The sequence below is a fragment of the Martes martes genome (genome assembly GCF_963455335.1).
Source record: "Martes martes genome assembly, chromosome: 10".
NCBI lineage: Eukaryota > Metazoa > Chordata > Mammalia > Carnivora > Mustelidae > Martes > Martes martes.
Window position 1 is genome coordinate 27,625,556 of NC_137898.1, and position 25,049 is coordinate 27,650,604.

General features: G+C 40.8%; 1 protein-coding gene across 6 annotated transcripts in view; it reads right to left on the reverse strand.

The window, feature by feature from the left end:
• IFTAP (intraflagellar transport associated protein) overlaps positions 1 to 25,049 on the reverse strand; it is a 72,778-nt gene that overhangs the window by 8,496 nt on the left and 39,233 nt on the right. For 3 of the 6 annotated variants that reach the window (XM_080816810.1, XM_080816808.1, XM_080816811.1), the window contains exons 3-6: positions 22,499 to 22,656; positions 20,575 to 20,646; positions 19,116 to 19,182; positions 6,672 to 6,811 (exon numbers count right to left, since the gene is read on the reverse strand). In XM_080816810.1, the coding sequence (XP_080672936.1) occupies positions 6,672 to 6,811; positions 19,116 to 19,182; positions 20,575 to 20,646; positions 22,499 to 22,656 (437 nt within the window). Of the gene's footprint in view, positions 1 to 6,671; positions 6,812 to 8,250; positions 8,342 to 19,115; positions 19,183 to 20,574; positions 20,647 to 22,498; positions 22,657 to 25,049 lie in introns of all 6 variants that reach the window. The other 3 variants (XM_080816812.1, XM_080816813.1, XM_080816809.1) reach the window with 3 other exon arrangements.

Sequence of the window (25,049 nt, forward strand, 5' to 3'; positions counted from 1 at the left end):
GCCCGGAGGAGCCGAGAGCTTGGGGTTCCATTCCTCAGAGAAAAGCGCCCAACCGCCCCACCTCCCTGGCCTGCGGTTGCGCTGGTAGGAAAGCAGTCAATTGCTGGCACTTGGAGAAATGCGCCCGGTCGCTTCCGTCTCCGCGGCCTCCAGCCTCGCTCCGAGCCCACCCAGCCTGCGACCGGCACAAGGTAACCCTGGGGCTGAGAGCTCACTCCTCGGCTTTGTCGCTGTAGCCGGCTTCCCCGCTCTAATACCTGTGAGCTCTGCGGCACTCAGACACCCCCGGTCCTTCTGTGAGCCCGCGGGACCTGGGGTTATGCTGACCCCGCCTGGGTTTCCCCCCTGGTTTAGCCTCTGGAGTGATGTCCCTCCGTGGAGCAGACTTTTAAAAGTCCCGATTTTGTGCTCCGTTGCTCCACCGCTTGCCGGGAGCCGGCCCCTCCCCACCGCGGTCTATCTTCCCGTCGCTTTGGATTCACTTCTCCGCAGGTCCTACTGATGAGGGAGCAGGAGGCTGGCTGAGGACAAAGCGGAAGCTGGCACCTTGCACCCCCTCTCCATCTGCTCCCCTGGGTGATGTATGTGACATTCCTCAGGTACTCCTAACTGCCAAAACGAGAAAGAAGGAAATGTAAGTGAAGTTAAGTTTCTTCTATACCTAAATCTCACTAACAAAGACGCTTGATAGCAGGATTGTGACATCCCACCAGGAATCTCCCAACTATCTTGATGTTAATGGCTTGCCAAAAGACAACATTGATCAAGCCTCCTCCCTGCACCTTGGAGGCCTCCTTTGACATATGAAAACTCCGTTCAAACCTCCGTTTCCCTGCCTTCCCCAACCTTGTAGACCTCTTTAGCATATGAAAGCTCCATTGAAACCTCCCTTTCCCTCACCTTCCCCCAACCGCAGGGTACATAACCTGCCATCCCTCACAACCTGGGACAGCAGCTCTTCCTGCCCACGGGTCCTGTCCCCGTGCTTTAATAAACCACCATTTTGCACCAAAGATGTCTCAAGAATTCTTTCTTGGTCATCGGCTCCGGACCTCAGCCCACCGAACCTCACCCAGGTTCTAGAACTTCATCACTACCTTTCAGAAAGTGGTCGATTTTCTGTTTCTAGAATTGTTGCTCTTCTTCTCTTTGATTTCCCATTGGATTTGTAGGATTTCTTGAAAGGAAGGTAGATACTTGGTCATCCATGCATTTCAGGTAAATTCCTTCATTCCTTCAAATTTTAACTGAGCACCTACAATGAGGCAAGCACTGGACAGGTAGCTTTGTGAAAACCAGAAAGACGCCCTACCCTCATGGAGATTACATCCAGATTTGTTACTTTAAAGAACAAAAAGAGGGTAGATTTGGAGTCAGGGAGACCAGTTAGGAGCCTGATAGAACAGTCCAGGCAAGAGATAATGAGAACAGGAGGCTGACAGCAGAGATGTGAAAATATAGGAAAGCAAAACTGGCACCACTTGAGGACTAATTTGAATTTGGAAAGGCAAGAATGCACCAAGTGAAGCAGGTAAAGAGAGATAAGCGTGGTTTTAGACATGTTGATTTGAAGGCACTCAAAGGAATCTCGATAGAGGTAATAACAGGACACTGAAAACCGGAACCTGAAGCTCCGAGAAAGGTCTGAAGCTAGAGATGTGGATTTGGGGACAGAAGCCCGAAAGGTAAAACCTAGAGATGAAAATGGATCCAAGTATGTTAAGTGGGAAGAGGTTTAGCACGGAACCCTGAGCAGTACCAATTCAGGGATGGATGGAGGGAAGGCCCCAAAGGAGGCAGGGAAAGAACAAAGAGAGAAACGTACAAAGAATCTGGGGAGAGCAGTAAAGTGAGAACCAGAGGACCATGAGGGTCAAGCACAGTAGAGCAATTCCTTAAAATATAGGCGGGATGGGTGCCTGGGTAGCTCAGTCGGCTAAGCAACTGACTCTTGATTTCAGCTCAGGTCGTGATCTTATTGGTGTAAGATCGAGCCCCAAGATTCTTTCTCCCTCTGCCCCTCCCTTCACTCTCTCTCTTTATTAAAAAAAAAAAAAAAAAAGAGGACTGGAAAGTGTCCACTGGGATCTGGCAGTTACAGAGTAAGTGGTACCTGTAAGGACCTATTTTATATTTTTATTTTAGCCAGAGGCTTCCATTGAGGTTAAACAATAACTTTGTTGTTTAACCCTTAAACAGTCCCTGCTCCCCTTCCCCCAGGGGACTTAAAAACAAGTCCCGGAAACCAGCTCCAGGTAACAAAGCCCAGGTACAAAGGTGGGTCAGGCCAGGTGGAGACATCCGATCAGTGGGGGGCACATACTGTCTCCCAGCTACCAAGGTGATGGGCTAGTTTCCATGGCTACTGTGGGGTGAATTGTAATTCAGTTAGCCACCTGTGTGTGGCCAGGCCCAACCACATGGCCTTTGCTCTATAAGTTAGTCTGAAAAGCAGGGAGGGGTCGTCCTCTAAAAGGGGCGTCCCCGAGCCGTCTGTTTGAAGGTCGGTCTGATTCTTGATGCTTGGCGCAAAATAAAGCTTTGCTTGACCTTTGCTTTGTATCAGTCTCGCTCCTTTAATCACGGACCCATTATTGGGGTACCCATTTTTGGGGGGACCTAACAGTACCTTTATTCTGATTACATCCAGGCAGGTGACTAGAGCCAGGGACATTCTGCAGGACACTGAATGAGGAATGAGGGGGAAAAAAGCAGAGTCAACTGGTAGGGTCAAGTCTCATAGTTTCTGAAGTCTAGATGAGAACAGAGGGAAAGGAATAGACCGTAGCCCAAAAGGGCCTGAGGTAGAGAGAAGCTGTTTTCCCATTCCTTTTGTTTTGCTTCATTTCATTAAGGATGGGAGAGACTTGAACATGTTTACATGTTGAGGAGAATGAAGCAATAGAGAAGGAGAGAGAGAATGATCCTGACCGTGTTGTTATATCAGAAAAACACTCTCGGTGGGTAATGAGGTTTTTCTTTTATTTATTTGTTCATTCAATATTTATTGCATGACTACCATATGCAGATAGCACTGAACTCGGCACTACTTCCTACTTTTTTTGCTTTTTAATTAAGCTTATGAAGACACTCATCAGTGAATTCAGAGTCCTCCAAGACAAGGGCCACATATGTAATCCAAAGCAGATGTAAACGGCAATTCAGAAGACATCACTGTGATCTTCGAAAAGGCAGCTTTTAAAATGCAGTCAAGTTGCAATTCTACTTATGTATTTCAGCTCTTGGCTACTGCGGCCCACGCTGGGAATTCTCTTCCTTCGGGTTAGGTTTGTTTCAGGGTTCTAAGCTGTAGGACTCCAAGGCCTTGGGATTACAAACTGAAATTCTGATTTATTTCAAAGAGGAGAATTTATGCAATGGAAAACCAAATCCCCTGCTACTAAAAAGAAAACAACTGTGAATTAAGTTATTAACTTGTTATTTTTGCCTAAGGAGCTGAGAGAAATATGTGAATTTGAGGGGTCTCATTTCAAATCTAATTGAAATCTTTTCGTAGCCTCTCAGGGAATAGAATTTGCACACTGTTAAAAAAACGGCTAGTTTCCTTAAAATTGCTCATGTGACTCATTCAAAGAGAGACCCTGTTACCAGAGAAATCATTTTCATTCATAGTACCACACAGGCAAATTAGAGAAAACAGAACTAATGCTCAGATCAATAAGAGCAGCATTTAGCTGTAGGCTATCTTACAAAGTAATATAGTAAATAAACCATCCTTATAGGTGAAAAAATTTAGAGTCCCATTACGAACCAGAAAAATAGGAGATCTCCTATTGAAATACCACAAAAGTTCCTTCTATGATTTGGGGTTGGGGGAAAAGGGTGGAGGAGGAACACACAATTTTTCACCTTCCCAATGTTTCTATTTGCTCTATAAAGCTGTTACTAAATTCATCGAGACAGAATTACTAAGGCAAGAAGTTATTCACAAATGGAAAGACGGAAGGTCCTTGGGAAATGTCTAACTCTGAGGGGGAGATGCACAGATATAAAACCCCAGTGACAAAATTTAGGAAAAAAATTAAATTGTTCTAATCTGTATCAGGAAGTCACAGCCTCTTCTTAGAGGAGGTCAAGACATCCAGGATTCATTTTCATCTTTGAGACTGATATCACAGAAACAAGTTACCATATTTAGCCCCAAATTGTCCCTTGGTTGGTCCTTACAGGACATATTTGCTAGAAATTGATTATTATGATCTTTTACTGGCAGTGAGTGCTTTCAAATAAGATTAACCAAGGCATAGTTGGTAAAGTATTAGGATTCTAGACAGTTTTGAAAAGTTTCTCTAACAAATTGTGGTCAGAAATAAAAATCCCAGCCAAGATATTCTAGGTATTTGAAAAACAGCAAAAGTTCTTCATCTATGTTTTCTAAGTTTGCCAATACAAAATTTGTTCATATCATTTTGATTCCAACATTTTAAAAATGTTCACATTTTCTGGGAAGAAACTGATATTCCTTTTCAAGATACAATCATATCCAAGGTTTTAACCTGCATTTTTTACTGGCTACTTGATGGATTCTAGGAATCATTCAGTTTTTTTTAACTCACCAATGGAAACGATTTTATAACAATTCCTATAATGGCACTAGGTGCCATGACCACTGGCTGGCCTAGCAATTTGTATGGTCACAACTAAAGTCAAGAGCATGAACAAGTCTTTAAAAGAAACGGATTCCTGCTAGAAATAACACTGCAATTTTAGTTTCTTACTACTTGGAGAAAGCAATCTGTAATTCAAAAAGCACATTGGAGAGTGGCTGTTCCCCCTACCAGTTTATCTGGTAACCAATTCAGGGGTTTAATACAAGCCTGCAAGCCTCCTAGACACACTTCTGTGATGTCTGTAAACAAAAGTTCTATGACAAAGAGGCAATTTAAAATGGGAACATATGGATTACCTTTGACTGAACAACTGCTTCCATAACAGAATGGCTTTTTTTTCTTTTAAGGATTTTATTTATTTATGACAGAAAGAGATAGGGAGAGAGGGAACACAAGCACACAAACACTGGGGAGCTGGAGAGGGAAAAGCAGGCTCCCCACTGAGTAGGGAGCTCGATATGGGGCTCCACCCCAGGACACTAGGATCATGACCTGAGCCAAAGGCAGATGCTTAACGACTGAGCCACCCCCCCAACCCCCTCCCCCGGTAACAGAATATCTTTAAATGATAAGATCTGTAGTACCTGAATGATCAAATAGGCAATCCCTAGGAGTTTTATTAGGAAGCAATAATAAAGAACCCTTCACAATTTCTTGTGCCTGATAACATTGTTCTGTTGGGAGTAAACATGGTGATCAAGGTCACACCCAACACCACCAGCAGCCTTGGTTAGTGCGTGTTTCTAAAATATATGCAGAAGAGTTACAAACAATGACAAATGATGACTTTCTAGGTGTGCCAGTGGGACAGGAAAGGCTTGGCAGAGATTCTGTGCCCCCTGACTGTGAAGCGCTTGGCTAGATGACACTTCCCAGTGCCCCCGGTGGCTGGACAGGAACATATGATGAAGTGGTTGCCAGTGGAATGTGAGCAGAAATGAAGTCCTGAGTCCTAAGCCTTGGGGAAACGTGCAGCTCCCACACTCTTCCCTGCTGCCCCTATAGTAGGACGGTGACCTGAGCTGGAACATTCATAGGAGGACAATGTCCTGAGGCACAGAGGAGATCCAGAGAGAAGGAATCTGGGCCCCTGGTGACCCCAGGGAACAGAGAAAACACTTACTTAAAAGGCTTTCCATAGGGTGTGTGGATGGCTCAGTCAGTTAAGAATCTGATTTTGGCCCAAGTCATGAGCTCAGGGTCCCAGGATTGAGCCCCATGTTGGGCTCCCACTCAGTGGGGAGTCTGCTTCTCCCTCTCCCTCTGCCCCTCCCCCACTCCCTGCTTATGTGTGCGCTCGCACGCGCGCGCTCTCTCTCTCTCTCTCTCAAATAAATAAATAAAATCTTTAAAAAAAAAAAAAAGAAGTTTTCCATAGACTGTTATATGAGGGAAACAAAGTTTTATCTCCTTTTGGCCACTGACTTATTGTTGGGATTCTCTACAGCAACAGCTTGGCCTTACCTTAACCAATACAAGATGTTTATAGGACCTTGGAAACAAGAGTAAAAAGCAAATGGCCAGTCCAGACAAAAAGAGAGCATCCATTGCATAGTCCCCAGATAACACTGTCCTGCAGCATGGCCTACATCATGAAACAAAAATAGTTTCCACATAAAGAAGACATAACTGCTCTCCGTGTTTAAAAGAAATCTGCAGGGGCGCCTGGGTGGCTCAGTGGGTTAAGCCTCTGCCTTCGGCTCAGGTCATGATCTCAGGGTCCTGGGATCGAGCCCCGCATTGGGCTCTCTGTTCGGCGGGGAGCCTGCTTCCCACCCCCACCCCCGCTGCCGCCTGCCTCTTGGCCTACTTGTAATCTCTCTCTCTCTGTCAAATAAATGAATAAAATCTTTAAAAAAAAAAGAAGAGAAATCTGCACATTAGAGATAGATGGCAGTCAGAGGGACTAGATTAAGCAACATAAATTTTTCCAAATCTAAGAAAAATAAAAAAGCACAAAGATAAAGCAGCATTTCACCTGAAAGGACAAGTTACAAAATCAAGGCAATTTCAAAACTGATTGAACTCCCTATGGAGTACCTCTTCTGTTTGCTTGTCGGCTCTTCTCCCAGCAGGCCCTGGCTTTACCCCAGGGGTGAAGGGCTGGGCGGCAGAAGGAATGTACGAAGGGACACGCGGGCCGACGTCCTCCTCCACTTCTCCTGGAAGCAGCAGCAAATCTGTTGGATACAAAATATTTCACTTGATGCTTTCATCAAGTTCACAATTGACCTAAATCACCTAAAAGCCTACAATAGTCAAAAGAATGAAGCAAAAATGCTCAAATAAAGTAGGTTCGTTTGAGACAATGCCTGTCCTCATTTGGGGATTTACCCAAGAGATTCCCTTTTCCATAAAATAGAAGTCATTTGTGCATTTATTTTATCTTACTGTCTCAAGGTCACATTCGATCCAAAGGTTTGAGAGAAGGCTCGTTTAGGGACTGACTTGATCACACCTCTCACCCCTAACCCAATTTCTACCTCTGTAGGAAAATAAGGCAAGATGCTACCTTTGCCTCATTTTCCCACATTTTCCCGAGGGATGGAAAGAAAGGAAATGAAGTGCTGAATTCATCCTGTAACACTATGGCAATATATAAAAATATATACATATATATATATATAAAAACAGTGATGCCAGAAGGAAAGGACTTTAACTTTCAGCAGAAAAATGAAGTACTCTGTCATATGCTGAATTCACGGTCTGATGTTCGATACCGCAAACAACTCGTTTCCAGCTTGTTTAGCACCATGACAAGAATTCAATAACCAATCTGGGTTTTCTGAGCTGTCCGCTGTAAGTGGATCCGTTGCCTTATTTTTGCATGTGTGACAGAACACGGGGCATCACCATCAGATCTTCCACAGCTTTCTTTAAGGGGGACAAAAAATAAAAACAAATAGAAGCACAATAGGCCTCCTCGTCGATCCGAGCTTTCATAGAACCAGAAGGGCTGCTGGAGCTAGCCAGGAACTTGCAGCTGGCTCAGGACCATGCTGCCTGCTACTCAATGATGATCCTAATGAAGACACTAATTAAGTTCTCAGTGGAAGTGATTAATTAACAACAGGCGTGCCTTGGCGGTTGCCAATGGCAGCATGTATAGGGAGATAATTAAGCAGGTATTGATTTTCAAAAACTGAAACTTACTTGAAATATGTCTCCCACAACTGCGGATAACACCAGCACAAAAACATGTTAATTACAAAATTCTTAGGACTCCAGCAATAGAACATCGTCAGCCTAGAAACTGAACCTGTGGGTGGGTAGGGGTATCGTGAAGATACTTCTACTTCGATTCATTATTGGAACCTTAAAATATGGCCTAATTAGAAGAAATAAAAACAACAGTCAACACTTATAGGAGCTGACATTTTACAGGCTTCAGTTGAGCTCATCCTCCCAAGGATGCTATTACTTCCCGTTTCATAGGCAAGGAGCTCTGAGCAAGGAGAGTAACCTCATTCAAGGGGCCACAGCTAGAAAGTGTCAGAGCCGGGAAGTCTGCCAGCAGAGCCCATACTCTGCCCACCATGTCACATGATGAACTTTTTTTTTTTTTTTAGGATTTTATTTTTATTTACTTATTTGAGAGAGAGAGAAAGAGAGAGAGTACCTGAGAGGAGAGAGGTCAGAGGGAGAAGCAGATGCCCCACTGAGCAGGGAGGGCGATGCGGGACTGGATCCCGGAACTCCAGGATCAGGACCTGAGCCAAAAGCAGTTGCTTAACCAACTGAGCCACCCAGGCGTCCCCATGAACTTCTTTTTATTTTTATTTATTTATTTATTTTTAAAGATTTTATTTATTTATTTGACAGACAGAGATCACAAGTAGGCAGAGAGGCAGGCAGAGTGAGAGGAGGAAGTAGGCTCCCTGCTGAGCAGAAAGCCCGATGCGGATCTCGATCCCAGGACCCTGAGATCATGACCTGAACTGAAGGCAGAGGCTTAACCCACTGAGCCACCCAGGCGCGCCCCCATGAACTTCTTTTAAACAAGCAATTTCATTACATAAATTATTTAAATTTATCAGATTATACAACCAAACTCAGAGCCAAGGAATGTCACTACTATAGCACATTAGCACGGTTAGTCAGTATTAAGTACACGTAAACACTTTATACCCAGAGAAGCAATGTTTTTAAACTCAGTAAGGCTGATGGAGAGATTGGCTTTCTAAGATATCTATTCATGAGCTCCAATGCACCTCCCTCATTGAGCTCCCTGGTGTAACTGCCTAGGACTGATACAAGCGTGGTCAGGGACCTGCCAACAACAAAGGCAAGAAGAGAAAACCTCTTCATGGGAAAACCGGTACCTCTGAGATGACCGGCTGAGAGCGCAAAACATCAGTTCAGATGTGAATCAAAATCAATTCTGCTTTCAGAGCTATTTAAAATCTGACTGACAATATTATGCAGCGAGGAGGACAACTCTCTAATTCCTATGCTGAAACTCTTTGCCTCCCTGATATGTTTGCAGAGAAGGGAGGATTTTCAACAAAAATGGTTTCTTTCATAAAGATTTTACTGCCATGGAAACAATTCCCTCAAAACAACAAGATTCAGTTTCCCCTACACTTTAAATTCTTGCCGTTTGTTTCTTCAGTGTAAAGGCAAAATGCACAAATGCGTATTCACCGACGCCTGACACAGCACCTGACACATAGCAAATTCTCAACAGATACTTGAGATGGGAAATGAATTCCCGCATCTCACCTTCTAAACTGAACAGTAAGTACCAAGAGTTACCTACCAGGAAGACACTGTAGATGTCTATATAGAGTCCTTACCCTCAAACACTAAATTCTGTTATAGGGGTAAGATTTTCACACACACAATCAATCCGAGAGTAATCAAGAGTAAAATTGAACAGCATTAGCCCTACAGAGGATGGATTTATAAAAGAGTGAAACTAATATGTACAGGGACAGTCTGGTAAGATGTACTTTATGAAGAAGGCTACCTTATATTTCAGCCATTTTAAAATCACCCATAGATTTATTTATACACTCACATTGTCTCAGAGAGAAAAATTACTCTATTCATTGGTGGGGGAAGGGGAAATGGAATGTCTGAAGTCCTTTGTAAAATTCTCCAAAACTGAAATATTTTATTAAACTTAACCTGATCTTATTTTTTAAATTTTTTAATTTTTTTTGAAAGATTTTATTTAGTTATTTGACAGATAGAGATCACAAGTAGGCAGAGAGGGAGGAGGAAGCAGGCTCTCCGCTGAGCAGAGAGCCTGATGCGGGGCTTGATCCCAGGGTGGGATCATGATCTGAGCCAAAAGCAGAGGCTTTAACCCACTGAGCCACCCAGGCGCCCCTTAACCGATCTTATTAACTGCTGTTTCTGAAACAACCAAAGGCCTTGTTTTCATTTTAACTAAATACCATTATTTTGGTTGATGTGCATTGCACAGTCAAGCCCTCTCTCAGAAGCGAATGTTCATGTTCGATGGCAAGCCTGGTTGAAAACACTCCCATCTCTTCTTTCTCACTACATGATAAGAATTTCAACATTTACAAACTATGTGTTTATGCCATTTGTATTTCTGTATGAAGTCAATAATCAACAGTCAAAAGCTATAATCAGATAATCTAATATAACATTAAAAAGTAAGCAATCTACCTGATATCTCATAATTTGGATAACAATATTTAATCTGCGTGGCATATTTATAAAAATTAACCAATCTGTTCCTTTGTTGCCATGTAGAAATGGCCAAAATTTTCTGAAATTTTGGGCCCTCCCCAAAACTAAAAAGAATATAGATAAGAACTGTATTAGTAATAAGGCCTCTTCAGCACATGGTTTTTTGCTATGATAGTCCATCTCACTGGTTCTTTTCCTTCAACATTTTTGAGGAACTCAAAGAGCTTTTGTTTATGTGGGTTATATCAATCAATAATCATCATATTAGAAATTAAAACTGACAAATTTGCAAATATTTATTTATTGAATTACTGACAATAATACCATTATATGTTAAAATACATATTTTTATGAAAACTCTCTTTCTCAAAAACAAAGAAAATAATGGGGAAGAAACACTGTTTTACATTTTAAAAATTTTGTAAATGTCTGCCTTAGGAGAAAAAAATCTAGGTTTTATATTTGCTTCTGCATTCAATTTTGGAATATGCTGTTTCAGTTGAAGTAAATGAAGAAAATCTAGAAATGTAGTTGGAAAAGAAAGGAGTGCTTTGATAGTCTTTTTATATAATTGTGGATATTTTTCTTTGATGCTATACCAGATCTTAACAAATGATAAAGTTTTAAAAAATAGTTTCAGTGTGCAATCTGAAACTATTTCAGTGAATTTTTCATACTATTACATTAAAATTCATTGGTCTATCTTATACACTGAATAGATCTTTCTCCTATGCATAATTTTGTAACATCATAAATTGGTCATTTGGAAAATACTGGTTCACTGTTTTATGTAGATCTTCCAAATGTTGACACATTTCATTATACAGTATAAGGATCACATTAGTTAACATCACCAATTTTATCAGAATAGTCATCATATATTGGGAAGCTGTCAAGCTCATAGTACTGGACACAAGTTTTCCAAAAATGAATTTTCACTTGATCCATTGCCAAATTTATCATAGGTAATGAACATTACCAGTGTTTCTCTTGAAGAGACAGGCTTGCTTCATTCATTCTGAGAACTATAGTTTGTCTGTCAGTCATTCTTTTAAGTAAAAATGTTATTCCATGTAAGTAAGGGGCAAAAAAGAACTAGTTCAGCATACCATACAATCACACAAGTGTTTTTCCATGAGACAACCAAGTATGTCAGAATGCCCCAGAAGTGCTTTGTGCATACCTATGGTTTCAGCCCAGAAAACAGTAAAAAAGGTGTATTCAAGAATCAAGATTTAATAAAATTAATAATTTTACCAATTCATCAAGAACATTTTCAATGGAAAATAGCACTCATTTTATTTTTTTAAGATTCTATTTGTTTGAGAGAGAGAGAGAGAGCACCAGTGAGGGGTAGGACAGAGGGAGAGGGAGAAACACACTCCCTGCTGAGCACAGAGCTTTCCCTAGGAGTTTCCCTAGGAAAACAGGGTTTCCCTAGGAGTTCCTAGACCACATCCCCAGGGGTCTGCTGGTCTGCCTAATACCATCTAACCCTCCAATCAATAACAATAATAAAGCTAGATAAGTTACCAAAAAATCAACTATTTAAAGGCATTGGTGAGGGGCACCTGGGTGGCTCAGTGGGTTAAGGGCTCTGCCTCCGACTCAGGTCATGATCCCAGGATCCTGGGATCGGACCCAGCATCAGGCTCTCTGCTCAGTGGGGAGCCTGCTTCCTCCTCCTTCTCTGCCTGCTTCTCTGACTACTTGTGATCTCTGTCTGTCAAATAAATAAATAAAATCTTTAAAAATAAATAAATTAATTAATTAATAAAGGCATTGGTGAGCTACCAGGGCAGCCTAGGACTTGAGCGGCAAGATCGCAGAAAGATGGAAAGTACCGAGAAGTGAGTCCAAGAGTCTAAGATGCTTTTCAACTCGTGGCATTTACTGATTTGCAAGGAGAAACTGAGAAGCCAAAATAAAGATGAGAGAAGCTAAGAGGCTGATAAGCTTAGCAGAATTACCAACAGAAATCACAGTGTTATGAAGACAAAAATTAGAGTTCAGGGTCTCCAAGAAGGCGATGTTATGATTTACCTTGAAGGGCCACAACCTAGAAGTAAGCAAGAACTAGAAGTAGAGCAGCCCCTACAAGGCCGTGAACCCAGTCCTAAATCAGCCCAACCCCAGACTGGATGAAGGTGACCTTTTACTACTCTAATTGCTAATTGCAAAATGTTGAACAAAAGCTATGCTAGAAAAAGATAACATCATCCAGTCCCTACATATTTTATATGCTATGTTCAGCATTTAAACAAAAATTACCATGTATACAAAGACATGAAATCAAAAAGAAAATGAATAATATAAATAGACCCACAGGAGATCCCAGGTATTAGCATTATAAGACATGAACTTTAGGGACACCTGGGTGGCTCCAACATTTAAGCATCTGCCTTTGGTTCAGGTCATGATCCCAGGGTCCTGGGATCAAGTCCTGCATTGGGCTCCCTGATCAGTGGGGAGCCTGCTTCTCCCTCTGCCTGGTGTTCCTCTTGCTTGTTCTCTCTCTAGCTCTCTCTGAGGCAAATAAATAAATAAATTTTTTTTTAAGATTTTATTTATTTATTTGACAGAGAGAGATCACAGTAGATAGAGAGGCAGGCAGAGAGAAAGAGAAGGAAGCAGGCTCCCTGCTGAACAGAGAGCCTGATGCGGGACTCGATCCGAGGTCCCTGAGATCATGACCTGAGTGGAAGGCAGCGGCTTAACCCACTGAGCCACCTAGGCGCCCCTAAATAAATAAAATCTTAAAAAAAAAAAAAAGACATGAATTTTAAAATAACTGACTAATATGTTCCCCCCAAAATACATTACAAATGGAGAATTTCACCACAGAACTGAAATCTCTCAAAACAGATATTCTAGATCATTTTTAAAAGCTAAGATAACTGAGGGGCATCTGGGTGGCTCAGTGGGTTAGACGTTGGACTCCTGATTTTGGCTCAGGTCACAATCTCAGGATCAAGAGATCAAGCCCCACACTGGGCTCTGCACTCAGCTTAGGATTCTCTCCCTCTCCATCTGCCCCTCCCTGCCCCCAGTCTGTCTCTCAAAAAAAAAAAAAAAAAAAGCTAAAATAACTGAAATATTCATGGCTGTTAACAGAAGAAAGACACAATTGAAAAAAGAATTAGTAAAATTAGAATACAGATGGTAGAAAATACTTTTTTTTTTTTAAGATTTTATTTATTTACTTGAGAGAGAGTACATACAAGTTGGGGGGAGGGACAGATGGAGTGAGAGAGAAGCAGACTCCCAACTGACCAGGCAGCCTGATGTGGGGTTTCCATCTCAGGACCCTGAGATCATGACTTGAGCTGAAGGTAAGATGGTTAATTGACTGAGCCACCCAGGCATCCCGATGGTAGAAAATATTTTAACTGAAACAAGAAAGGAAATTAAAAAGGATGGAAAATGCAGAAAAGAACATAAAAGATAGCTGTATGGGATATGGTGAAAAGATCAAGGCACAAGAAATATATGAAAAGACAAGTGCTGAGAATTTCCCAATATGTATAAGAATCTCTAGAAACCCCACACAAAATAAATTTAAATTAAATAACACCAAGGCACAGTGAAATTACTGGAAAAACAAAAGAGAAACTTATAAAAGCAGCGAAATGAGAGGAAAAATATATTATCATCAAAGGAACAACCACCAGATAGACATCTGGTTTTCAACAATTAACACCAAAAAGAACAGAATTTTATCTGTAAAATACTGAAAGAAAACAATTACAAACCTAGAATTCCCAACTGAGCAAAAATAGTGGGCAATGAAATAATACAATAATAGCTGATTAATCTGAAATGAGGGGAGGGGAAGGCATAAAACTGGCAGGACAAATAGAAAACAAAAGTATAAGATACTAGGTTTAAAGCCAAAGGTATCAGCAACTACAATAAGTGTAAATGAACTAAATACTCCCAATAAAAGACAAAATTTTAGAATGTGTGTGTATAGATGCATACATATAAACCATACACTGCTTTCAAGGGACACATTAACATCTATTTTGAGAAAAAAATGCACAATAAATAAAAATGGAAGTGAAAAGGAGGAGAAGATAGGGATGATGAAGGAAGACTTACTTCACTGGGTGGGGCTGGCATTGGACAGTGACAATAAATCATAGCCCTCTATCTTCAAGTATAGAAACGAAAGAGGAATAAACACCGAAGTCAGATAGATGAAGATTAAAACATGAGCTTTACAACTAATAGAGTGAATCTGAAAACAGAGCTTGTCCAGCAGTCACATTTGGGCTTCTTATGTATCAACCTTTCCTGTAAGTCTAGACCTTGGGATCCCATTTAACAGGAAGTCCACACAGCTGACATGGATCCATCCAGGTATAAAAAGAGCTTCACTAGAGCTCTTCAAGTTGGGCTTCAGAGAGTAATGCCTCCAGATGTCTGCCTAGAGATGGTTCCCAGCCTCGGCTGCATAGGAGAATGACCTGAGAAGCTTTAGCTATCAGACTACTGAAAAAGAATCTGCAAAGGCAGGACCTAGGTATCTAATTTTTTTTTAAGTGATTCTACTGTGTCTCTAAGGTTGAAAACCACTGAATAAGGGAGGCATGGGGCCCACCTGAGGTGTGTCTACTATAAGAAAGATGGCACAGGGGGCGCCTGGGTGGCTCAGCGGGTTAAGCCTCTGCCTTCAGCTCAGGTCATGATCCCAGGATCCTGGGATAGAGCCCCACATAGGGCTCTCTGCTCAGCAGGGAGCCTGCTTTCTCCTCTCTCTCTGCCTGCCTCTCTGCTTATCTCTGTCTCTCAAATAAATAAATAAATTCTTAAAAAAAAAAAAAAAAGAAAGATGGCACAGACACAGAGGAGAAGACATACATCTTCCAAAGAGCATGAACCTAAAAGAAGAAACAAAGAGGCTGATCCATAAATACATAGTTTCTTTTCTCAATTTCTCTACATAGATAAAGTCTTACATTTCCCTTGGGGAGAAACAGACAGAGGATTTGGAAAGGGCAGAATTATCTTCCCAGTTCTGTGCTCTTCTCAGGAATGGAGTTAAAGTTTCCTTGTATAATTGTGAGGATCACGCAACAGGTTTGCCCTTGTACTTGATATGACTTTCAAGCTGGGCCTTCATAGAGAAATTTGCACATAAAAAAATTGGAGGAACAGGAAAAAAAAATGGAGGAAGAGGGATAAAAGAGAATTTGGAAGGAAGGATTTTTTTTCTCTCTCAATGTTTTCAGTGATCTTCTGGGCAATGAAAGAATGATTTTTTTTTTTTTTTTTTTTTTTTTTTTTAAGTAGACTCCACACCCAACATGGATCCCAACATGGGGCTTAAACTCAAAACCCTGAGATCAAGACCTGAGCTGAAATCAAGAGTCGGATTCTTAACAGACTAAGCCACCCAGGCATCCCTGAAAGAATGATTTTTAACAGTACTAAGTATAAAATAAACAAAATACCTAAATTACAAGTTGGCTGAAATATGTCTTTCTGAGCTCAGGACCTTCAGCAACTCATCCTTTAGATCGCAGGCTCTCAGCATTCTCCGATCCTACAAATTTAAGTTCCCCTGCCATATATTCTCATGAGACCCAGAACAATTTAGAATCCTGTATTAGTGATTATCTGGTTAATGTCTGGTTAATGAATTCAATGAGGACAGAAGCCGGATCTGCTTATTCTTCATTAGATTCCAGGCCCCGGTCATTGTTGTTCCAGGTCTGCCAAATAACAGTTCCAGGCCATTCACTGGCAGCAAAAGCTGCTCGAAGTTGCAAATAAGGAAAGAATTTTTTTAAAAAAGAGGTGGCTGGTGACTTCGTTAGAATCGGGAGTACCAGACAGCTTGAAAATGAAAATCAAATAAGGTTGCCAGCCTTTGCACAGGGCTGAGTTGCCTGTTCTCACCCAACACAATCGGCCACAGCGTAAGCACACCCACCACCAGTCAAGTGACCTGTATAAGGGGCGCCTGGGTGGCTCAGTGGGTTAGGCCTCTGCCTTCAACTCAGGTCATGATCTCAGGGTCCTGGGATCGAGCCCCGCATCGGGCTCTCTGCTAAGCGGGAGCCTGTTTCTCCCTCTCTCTGTCTACCTCTCTGCCTACTTGTGATCTCTCTATCTCTCTGGTAAGTAAATAAATAAAATCTTGGAAAACAAAAAAAGAGAGAGACCTATATAAGACAAGATGATTCTAGAATAAGACCTCAAAAGACCATCTCCAGTCAACTGCACTCAGCCAGGGCACCTGCTCGGTTGAACAAGGGGAAAAATAAATAAAGATGTCCAGAAGATTATTCCTGCTCTAACGCCTCAGCATAATAACCAACACCTATTCCAAATAATCATTTTTCTGGATAACAGTCTGGGGCATGACAGTAACCATGAGGTTAACTACCCGACCTTGAATTCAAAGGAGGAAAATGTGGTTAACTCGATGTCAAATAAACATAGGGCACCAAACTCCCTGGTAAATGCTACCCTCAAACAACTGCTCGATTCAGTTGCACTGCCTTGGCTCTTCTGAAAAACCGTCTCTGCCTGGGCCGCCCAAATGATAAGCCAAATCCTGTGAAAGAATCATGCTCCTGAATCTTGGGGAATATTTATGAAAGCAAATACAGGGAACAAATAAATTCACTGATAGAAAAACAATACCCAGCTCTCTTCCACGTTGCCCTGGGCAAATCTGTTGCTTAAACAATAACAACAGGATCTAATCAGTAAACCTCTCGGCTGCCAAAATTATACAAGCAACTTGCCTATTTAAAATGTCACATTTCCCCATCTGATATAAATATCTGCCGTCTGCTCACATTCCTAAAGTGTAATACAAATTAGGCCCAAACTAAAATCTACCTTGGCACAAACTAATTTTTTTTCCCTTTCAAATGACCTAGATCTTGCATTATAAAAATTGTGAAGCCCTGGTGGTCTTTTCAGTAATTGGAATAGATCACTGAAGCCTGGGTTGCTTTTCAGCCTGGCCTCTCCACATTATTTTACACGTGGGATGGGCTTGACTAGCTCATTCTCTCTACAGAGACCTGGTTCAGCCTCAGCAACCTCTTATACAACACCACTGCAACACTGCCTGTTATCTGATTGCTGTGAAAATCGTAGTAGTGAGAGGTTTTTATGCTACTAAATAGATCTGGTAATAAAACAAAACAAAACAAAACAAACAAAAAAAAACACACAGCTTGAAAAATATTTAAAAAAAAAAACAATGTGGAAATAATGAAAAAGGTAAAAAGGCTAACCTGAAAGACTAATATAACCATAATCAGATTTGTTGCCTATGTAGGTTTATGCCCGTATACAGATTTTCTCATTAATGCCAGGAAGCAAGAAATGTAAGCCATGAAAAAATACCTAACCTGTACACTTTGGTGCCTTCCTATAAAATTAAACTTATATTGCAAATGTACTACATGCAGACCGGAACCATTTGTCTCCAAGTGTCTTCCTTGGACACAGACAGCTATATCAGAATCCCATGGGGTAGTGGCAAAAAATGCTGTCACCAAACACCTTCTGAATTAGACTCTCTCTTAGGAACAGGACCCAGGAATCTGCATTTTCAACATCTCCTGTTCCCCCCCCAAATAGTGTGCTTGCTCTGCAAACCCAGCTTCCTGATAAGTCCTTAGCTATCCCTTCTGATCCAATCAGACCCCCTAAGATGCTCACATAGAGAAATTGAGAGCTGCCTGGGGTTTTATAGTTAAGAGAACCTCTCCCTGGAGCTTGTGATTCCTTTAGATCTCTGATCTCACTTGAACCAAGTTAAGTAAGGAAAAATTCCGCGCAAAGTCTAGTGGTTAATAGAGGGCAGAAGAAACAATACCTTCAATGGAGTAATGTGATGTTTGGAAGCCGAATAAAAATGTTAACTGCTTCCAATCTCGAAAGCCTCTCAAATATGGGCAACCAGAGAAGCCAGAGCCATCCCCGAACCACCACCACCCAGCACTGTCACTTCTGTGTGATTATAAACAAACCACCTTCCCCAATCATCAACACCAGCACCCATGTTTATGATTACCTAAAGCCTATAACCAACAATTCAACACCAGCAACCAAACCCCCAAGGAAAATAGCCCCTTCCCTAATATTCAATATCAACTTTGAGATATTCTTGCATATTAAATTAGGAATGAGAATTTTCAAAATAAACAACTCTAATTTTGAACATATTTCAAAGGTCTTTTGAGCAACAAAGGATACCTATGTTTACACAGTAATGTCAAGCAGGAAAGGAAAAAGGCCTCATCTGCATAAACATCATTGGACTGGCATTAAGCCTCTCCCAGCCCAACTCAACTGGAAAAAATGCCCCGAAGAAACATTTACAACATGTCTTTAGTCTTTAGTGTTTGGCTTATCTATTTAATGAATACTTACGAAAGTCAAGATTTTGATTTTATTTTTTATTTTATGATGAATTCTGCTATTTTTATGATCAATTGCTATATGATGCTATCACTCAAAAATGACTCAATTTACATGGCACTTCTAAGATATAAGAGTATGACTCAAATGGCGCTCCTTGAGAAAATTATCCAAAATTCAACCATGTGGAGGCATGTGGGGGGGGCACCTTTATTTCATTTTAGACCAAAGACTTCACAACCTTCATCAGGCTTTGACCTTTCAGCTGAAATCTTTGTTACTGAAAAAGAAATCGCAGGACTGTAGTTTTCCCTAAGTCAGGGAAGACGCAAGTAGGGCTTGCCAAAAAGAAAAAAGAAAAAGCTGTCTAAAAGTCTTGTAGTTTCTGGAAAGAGGTCAAGCAGTATAGAGAGGAAACAGAAAGCATACCCTTACTCATTTGGGGCTGAGTCTCTTCATCGACGTCCAAATCTTCTAAATTTAGGAAATTGTCTACCTAGAAAAGGATTAACATCATTGTTATGTATATTAGACCTAATGAAAAAGTGCAATTAAGAATCAATGAATCCACTTCCACAGCATTCAAAGTGAGCAACTGAATCCACTTTTCTCATTAACTTTTGAGTCCCAGCTAAAGGTCTTTGCATTCACTGTGTTTTCCCAGAGACATCTGAAAGAAGCAGTAAATTTGGAAGTTGGCCTGGATTTTGTAGGCACCATAGTAAGATCTCTACACTGAAAGGGAAAGAACAGTCTGAGGAGTTTTTGAAAAGGGACTTTGTTCCCAGATTCTCTCCCAGGATATATACCACCGCCGAGACAGTCCAAAACAGTCTCTGCTTTTTGTTTTCGTTTTATTGCTTTTGCTTCTCAAGCAAACGATGGTGGTGGGTCTGGCTATTACCATAATGGGCTTTTCACTCTACAGAGTCAGAAGAAACTAAAGAAAGCAAAAGAGAAAGGTTCATTCGAAACAAAAATCATCCTGCCCCAGGTAAATCACAAAAGAGGTGAGCGGGGCCAAAAATCAAGTGTTCTCTCTTTCGAGCAAATAAAACTGAAAATTACTTCAAAGGTAAAAAGCAGAGCAAATGACCTTTACAGCCACAATAGCAGCAAATATCAATGAAAGACTATTCCATGTGGAATACTGCTTTCCACAGCAAGCTGACAATGAGACATTTCATATTAACAAAATGGTAACATTTCAGACACGAACTAATTCATCTCAGGTGAATATCAAAGAGTGTAAATAAGAAAATGATTTCACCACCGGCACAAAGGAGACCTAGCAGAGTAAAGGCGTAAGGTCGAAATGCCTTTTATGCTCATGACCTAAAACATGTTCATCACAAAATACCATAAAATTACAAATTTAGATCTCCTAAGTGGAATTCAAAACACAGCCTAGGTCTTTCTTCCCTAGCTCTACACCCCAGACCATGGCTCCTACATATGAATTACAAATGGTAGCTTCCATTGCTCGCACGTACATAACTGCAGTTCTCTCCTGGCATCCAAGTGACAGCAAAAATTTATCTTCCCCACGATGGTTTTAGTGCCAAAACTGCTAGATTGTCATTTCTCTTGATGGTGTATGTTCAGGGTGACTGGAGTCATGTTTCTGTACTAAAGAACCCATTCCATTTGCTAAGCTTTGAGGAAGAAAGATCTGGAACCCAGCCAACCAAGCATAGTTTAAGATATTTAAACACCAATTAAAAATCATATTCTCATATATATATATATATATGAGAGAGAGAGAGACAAAATCTGCTAAATTTTCCAATTTTGTATGAGAGATAGCAAATGGGTCCTTTGGGATTTTTTGTTTTGTTTTCAATTTTTTGTATTCTTTGCCATGGAAGAAAACTGAATCATCCCTTACCTTCACCTTTCCAGCCCGATTCAGATCACCTTGAAAGCAACTGCCAACTTTTTGGCCTTCATCTATCACTATCTGAAAAAAAAAACCAGTGAGGACATCTTGATGAGAAAATGAAACAACCAAAAATAAAGGAGCTGATCTTGTAGCCCTTCAGGCAATAAAACTCCCCTTCCGGTTTTTGTTAATTAGCTATGCATGATGGACCAGATCCACTAAAGCATAGTAGTGGTCAGGGAATAGTTTTCAGGAGGTCTGACTTCTACTTGTGCCTCTAGACTCATCCACAGAATAACCTAGAGTAAATTACTTAACCTCAGTTTTCTCATGTGTAAAATAGGAACACTCCCCACCTCATTACCCCACCTCCCATCCCACCCCAATGAACCTCTCAAGGACAAACCAAAGAATGCTCATACAACATTTTCAAGTTATTGGGAAACAATATCATTGAACAATTCATTGCCTCTCCACATGCTGGTTAAAGACTCAACAGAAAATGCCATTCCAACTGCCAGCGATAGCCAGTATAAAGTGAATCCTCTAGGGGAAAAAAAATGTTCTGACAACACCTGGGTGGCTCAGTTGGTTAAACATCTGCCTTTGGCTCAGGTCATGGTCCTGAGGTCCTGGGATCGAGCCCTGCATCAGGCTCCCTGCTCAGCTGAAAGCCTGCTCTCCCTCTCTCTCTACTGCTCCCCCTACTTGTGCTCGCTCTCTCTGTCAAATAAATAAATAAAATCTTTTAAAAAAAGAAAAAGTTCTGGTCCCATAACCATCTCATTGGATGTAAGTTCTGGAATTAAAAAACTGTAGGCCTCTGCCATACAGAAACACTTTTTTAACACAGAGACTTTTGTTCCCTCATATGAAACCACATTTCACATACAATTTTGTCCAAGATAACACAGGAAGACATGATGAGCTAGAAAGTAGAAACTGGGGCACCTGGATGGCTCAGTCCTTAAGCGTCTGCCTTCAGCTCAGGTCATGATCCCAGGGTCCTGGGATCGAGCCCCACATTGGGCTCCCTGCTCAGCAGGAAGCCTGCTTCCCCCTCTCCCACTCTCCCTGCTTGTGTTCCCTCTCTCGCTGTGTCTTCTATCAAATATAAATAAAATCTTAAAAAAAGAAAAAAAGAAAGTAGAAACTCAAATGTTGTAAAAAGTACAACAGCTTCCACTAGGGTTCCTTGAGAGTTAAAAAAAACCATAGCTAAGGAGAATATAAATATTGTCTATTAAGTCTGAAAGATTAGGAAGAGAGCATCCAATATTTAATGACTAAATCTTGGAAAAAATAAGATAACAGATTTTACTTTAAGAGATGAATCCAGAGCAGATAATAGAAACTCCCATTTCACACAGAGAATTATAAAAAGGAATTCTTTTGTCCCAAATAGAGGACAAGCTAAAATATGTAAATAATTACAAGAATTTTTAGATGGCAGTTCCTTAAAGAAACTTAAAACTTGGGGCTAACCAAGTTACCCTCATAAATACTGGCTGCTGAAATCATAAAATGTAATGATGATTTTTGGGGGTGCCTGGGTGGCTCAGCCAGTTAAGTGTCCAACTCTTGGTTTCAGCTCAGGTCATGATCTCATGGGTCCTGGGACTGGGCTCCACATTGGGCTCTGCACTTTGTAGGGAGCCTGCATGAGATTCTCTCCCTCTGCCCCTCCCCCAACTCTCACACTTACACACTCTCTCGAATAAATAAATAAATAAATCTTTTTTAAAAAGGAAAAAGAAATATAATAATGATTCTTAATAAAGTTTCCCAATGGCACTCCTTCCAGAATTAAGAATCTGAGTTACTGATCCAATAACTGTCCAATGTTTCTTATGTTTTTACAGTTTCTTTCTCTTTTTAATTCATAAAGAATGCTCTTTTTCCTGTTTCTATAAATGTGCTATGACATTACCTGTTCGTCTTCTGAACATTGTGATGAAGTATGAAGAAAGACGGCTTTGTTTCTAAGATGATGATCATTTGGTTCATTTTCATGAGCAAATTTTACTGAAGGAAATATGTTTTCTGAAGAATCAGTTCCAAATGCTCCTCGTTTGGTCACATTATCCTCTGAAATGATAAGTTACACATTAGAAAATATACACCACACCCAGTCTTGCTTATTTTGCATTTCCTGAATCTTTCTCCCAAACAATAACAACAACAAATGCTCTTTAAAATCTACAAGCAGAATGCTTGATACTGAGCACTCTAAACTTTATAAAATTTTTTCTAAAAATGCATAGAAAGATAACACTATTTCATTCACTTTTCAACAAATACTAAGTGCTTACTATAATACCCAGCACGGTTCTCAGCCATTGTTAAAAGGTCAATGAAGTACGGTATTTGAAAAACTCTTAGGCATTAATTATCTCATTTTTTCCCTAAATTTGAAGGGAGGTTTTCCTTATATGGAAGCAATGTATGGGTGATTTTAGAAAGTTTTTAAGAGAAAAAATTAAAATTAGAAATAATTCTACAAAACAGAAAAGCTATAACAATTTTTTTCAATGGCTATTTTTCTCGTATTTTATCTGTGGATCCATATACTTCTAAAAAGCAATGTTTGACCATCCTTGACTATTTAAAACTATAAACAATTAATACTTTTGTACTAAATCTATGCATATTCATGATTATCTTCTTAGGATAAAGAAAGTCTAAGATTAATCCTAAATTAAGAGATTGAGAAAATTATGATAACATGATGCCATTAACAGAAATGTGGGGGATAAATTCGGATGAGAGATAATGAAGCTTTGATCATGTTCATTTGAAGTGCCAGTAGAAATTGTGAGGGAAATGTCCCAGAGGTAGCTGCAAATGTAGGCTAAAATGTGGGAGAGATATCACAGCAATAGGTAAATATCTGCTAAAAATCACACTGAGATAATGCTGCTTCCTACATTAGAATTAATAATTAGGGTTAACATTTATTGAGTGTCAGATACTCTTTTATGAGCACTCATATATCTCATTTAAAGCCCCCAACAACCCTATAGGTAGTTACCATTAGTATCCCCATTTTACAGATGAGGAAACCAAGGCCTACAGAGAGGTCAAGTAACTTACTCAAAGTTACATGGCTAGTGGGGCACCTGGGTTAAAGCCTCTGCCTTCGGCTCAGGTCATGATCCCAGGGTCCTGGGATCGAGCCCCGCATTGGGCTCTCTGCTCAGCGGGGAGCCTGCTTCCCTTCCTCTCTCTCTGCCTGCCTCTCTGCCTACCTGTGATCTCTGTCAAATAAATAAATAAAATCTTAAAAAAAAAAAAAAAAGTTACATGGCTAGCAAATAGCACAGTGGGGATTTGAAGTCAGGCCTTTAGACTCAGAATCCACACTCCCAACCACAGTGTTATGCCAACTAGAGTAATATAGCAAATAAAGGCAAAGAGTCCTTAGAAAACAGAAGAATAAAGCAGAAAAAAGACAAAGAAAAAATCCTGGAAAAGAGACAAAGAAGAAAAGTTTACAATAGCACCAGAAGAACCAAGGGTGCCTAGTACATTCCAAAACCAGAAGTGGCTTCCTGCAAAATGACCAGAGCAAATGCAGGAATCTATGTAGTGATCAACAGAAGAGTGATAAAGAGATTCAAAAGAGGTCAAGTGGCAGAAATCAAGCAACAGGCAGATTGGAGAACCCTGTTCCATCTCCTTATGGTACTCCACCATGAAAAAGCTCCAGGGTCACAAGGACTGTCTGATCTGTGAGCTTTGTAGGCAGGTATCTAACTAAAGGGGTTACAAGACAGCCTAACCCCATCCAGTGGCCATGCTTATTTCTCTTGAGCTGTTAATTGCACGGCTTCAGAGTCAGTGAGATTCTTGTTCACAGCCTGGTGCAACTCCAGAGTCCTTTGTTTGCTTCCTTCTACCCCATCACCGGCTGAGTTAAGACATGCGGGAGTATCTATAGGACATGGACACAGAGATACTGTTGGAGCACAGAGGTAAGGTAACCTGGTCTATAAGCCAGTGAGGGAAAATGCAAATACTAACTGCACCACTTTCTCTTTAAAAAGGATTAAGAAATAACACAAGTTCAGGCCAGCTCTCCCTACTGACTCGGGCACCAACATCTGTGACTCCTAATGCTTTCCACTGGCACAGTAGAAACTCTAATGTAAAGCACTAGTCTTGGCAGGGGGCAGCGGCGGACAGAGGGGTAGGAAGGGGGAGAGTGAGTGAGGTAGTGGGTGGGTTGCCGAGAATACTGCTAGAATAATCGACAACAAAAAATGTTCTTCAAAATCCATAGGCTGCATGCTTGAGGTACTACAAAAGACCAGAGAAGTGAGGTAGAGATGGTCATGGGACTTCTCCTCCCGGACTACTTCTTTTACAGCCACAGAGGGATCCTACATCAGTCCTAGGGCCAAGATAAGCGATGGTAGCAGGGTGGAGGGAGATAAGGGTAGAAGCAGGACGAGTTCCTCAAACTCCATCAAAGTTAGAGG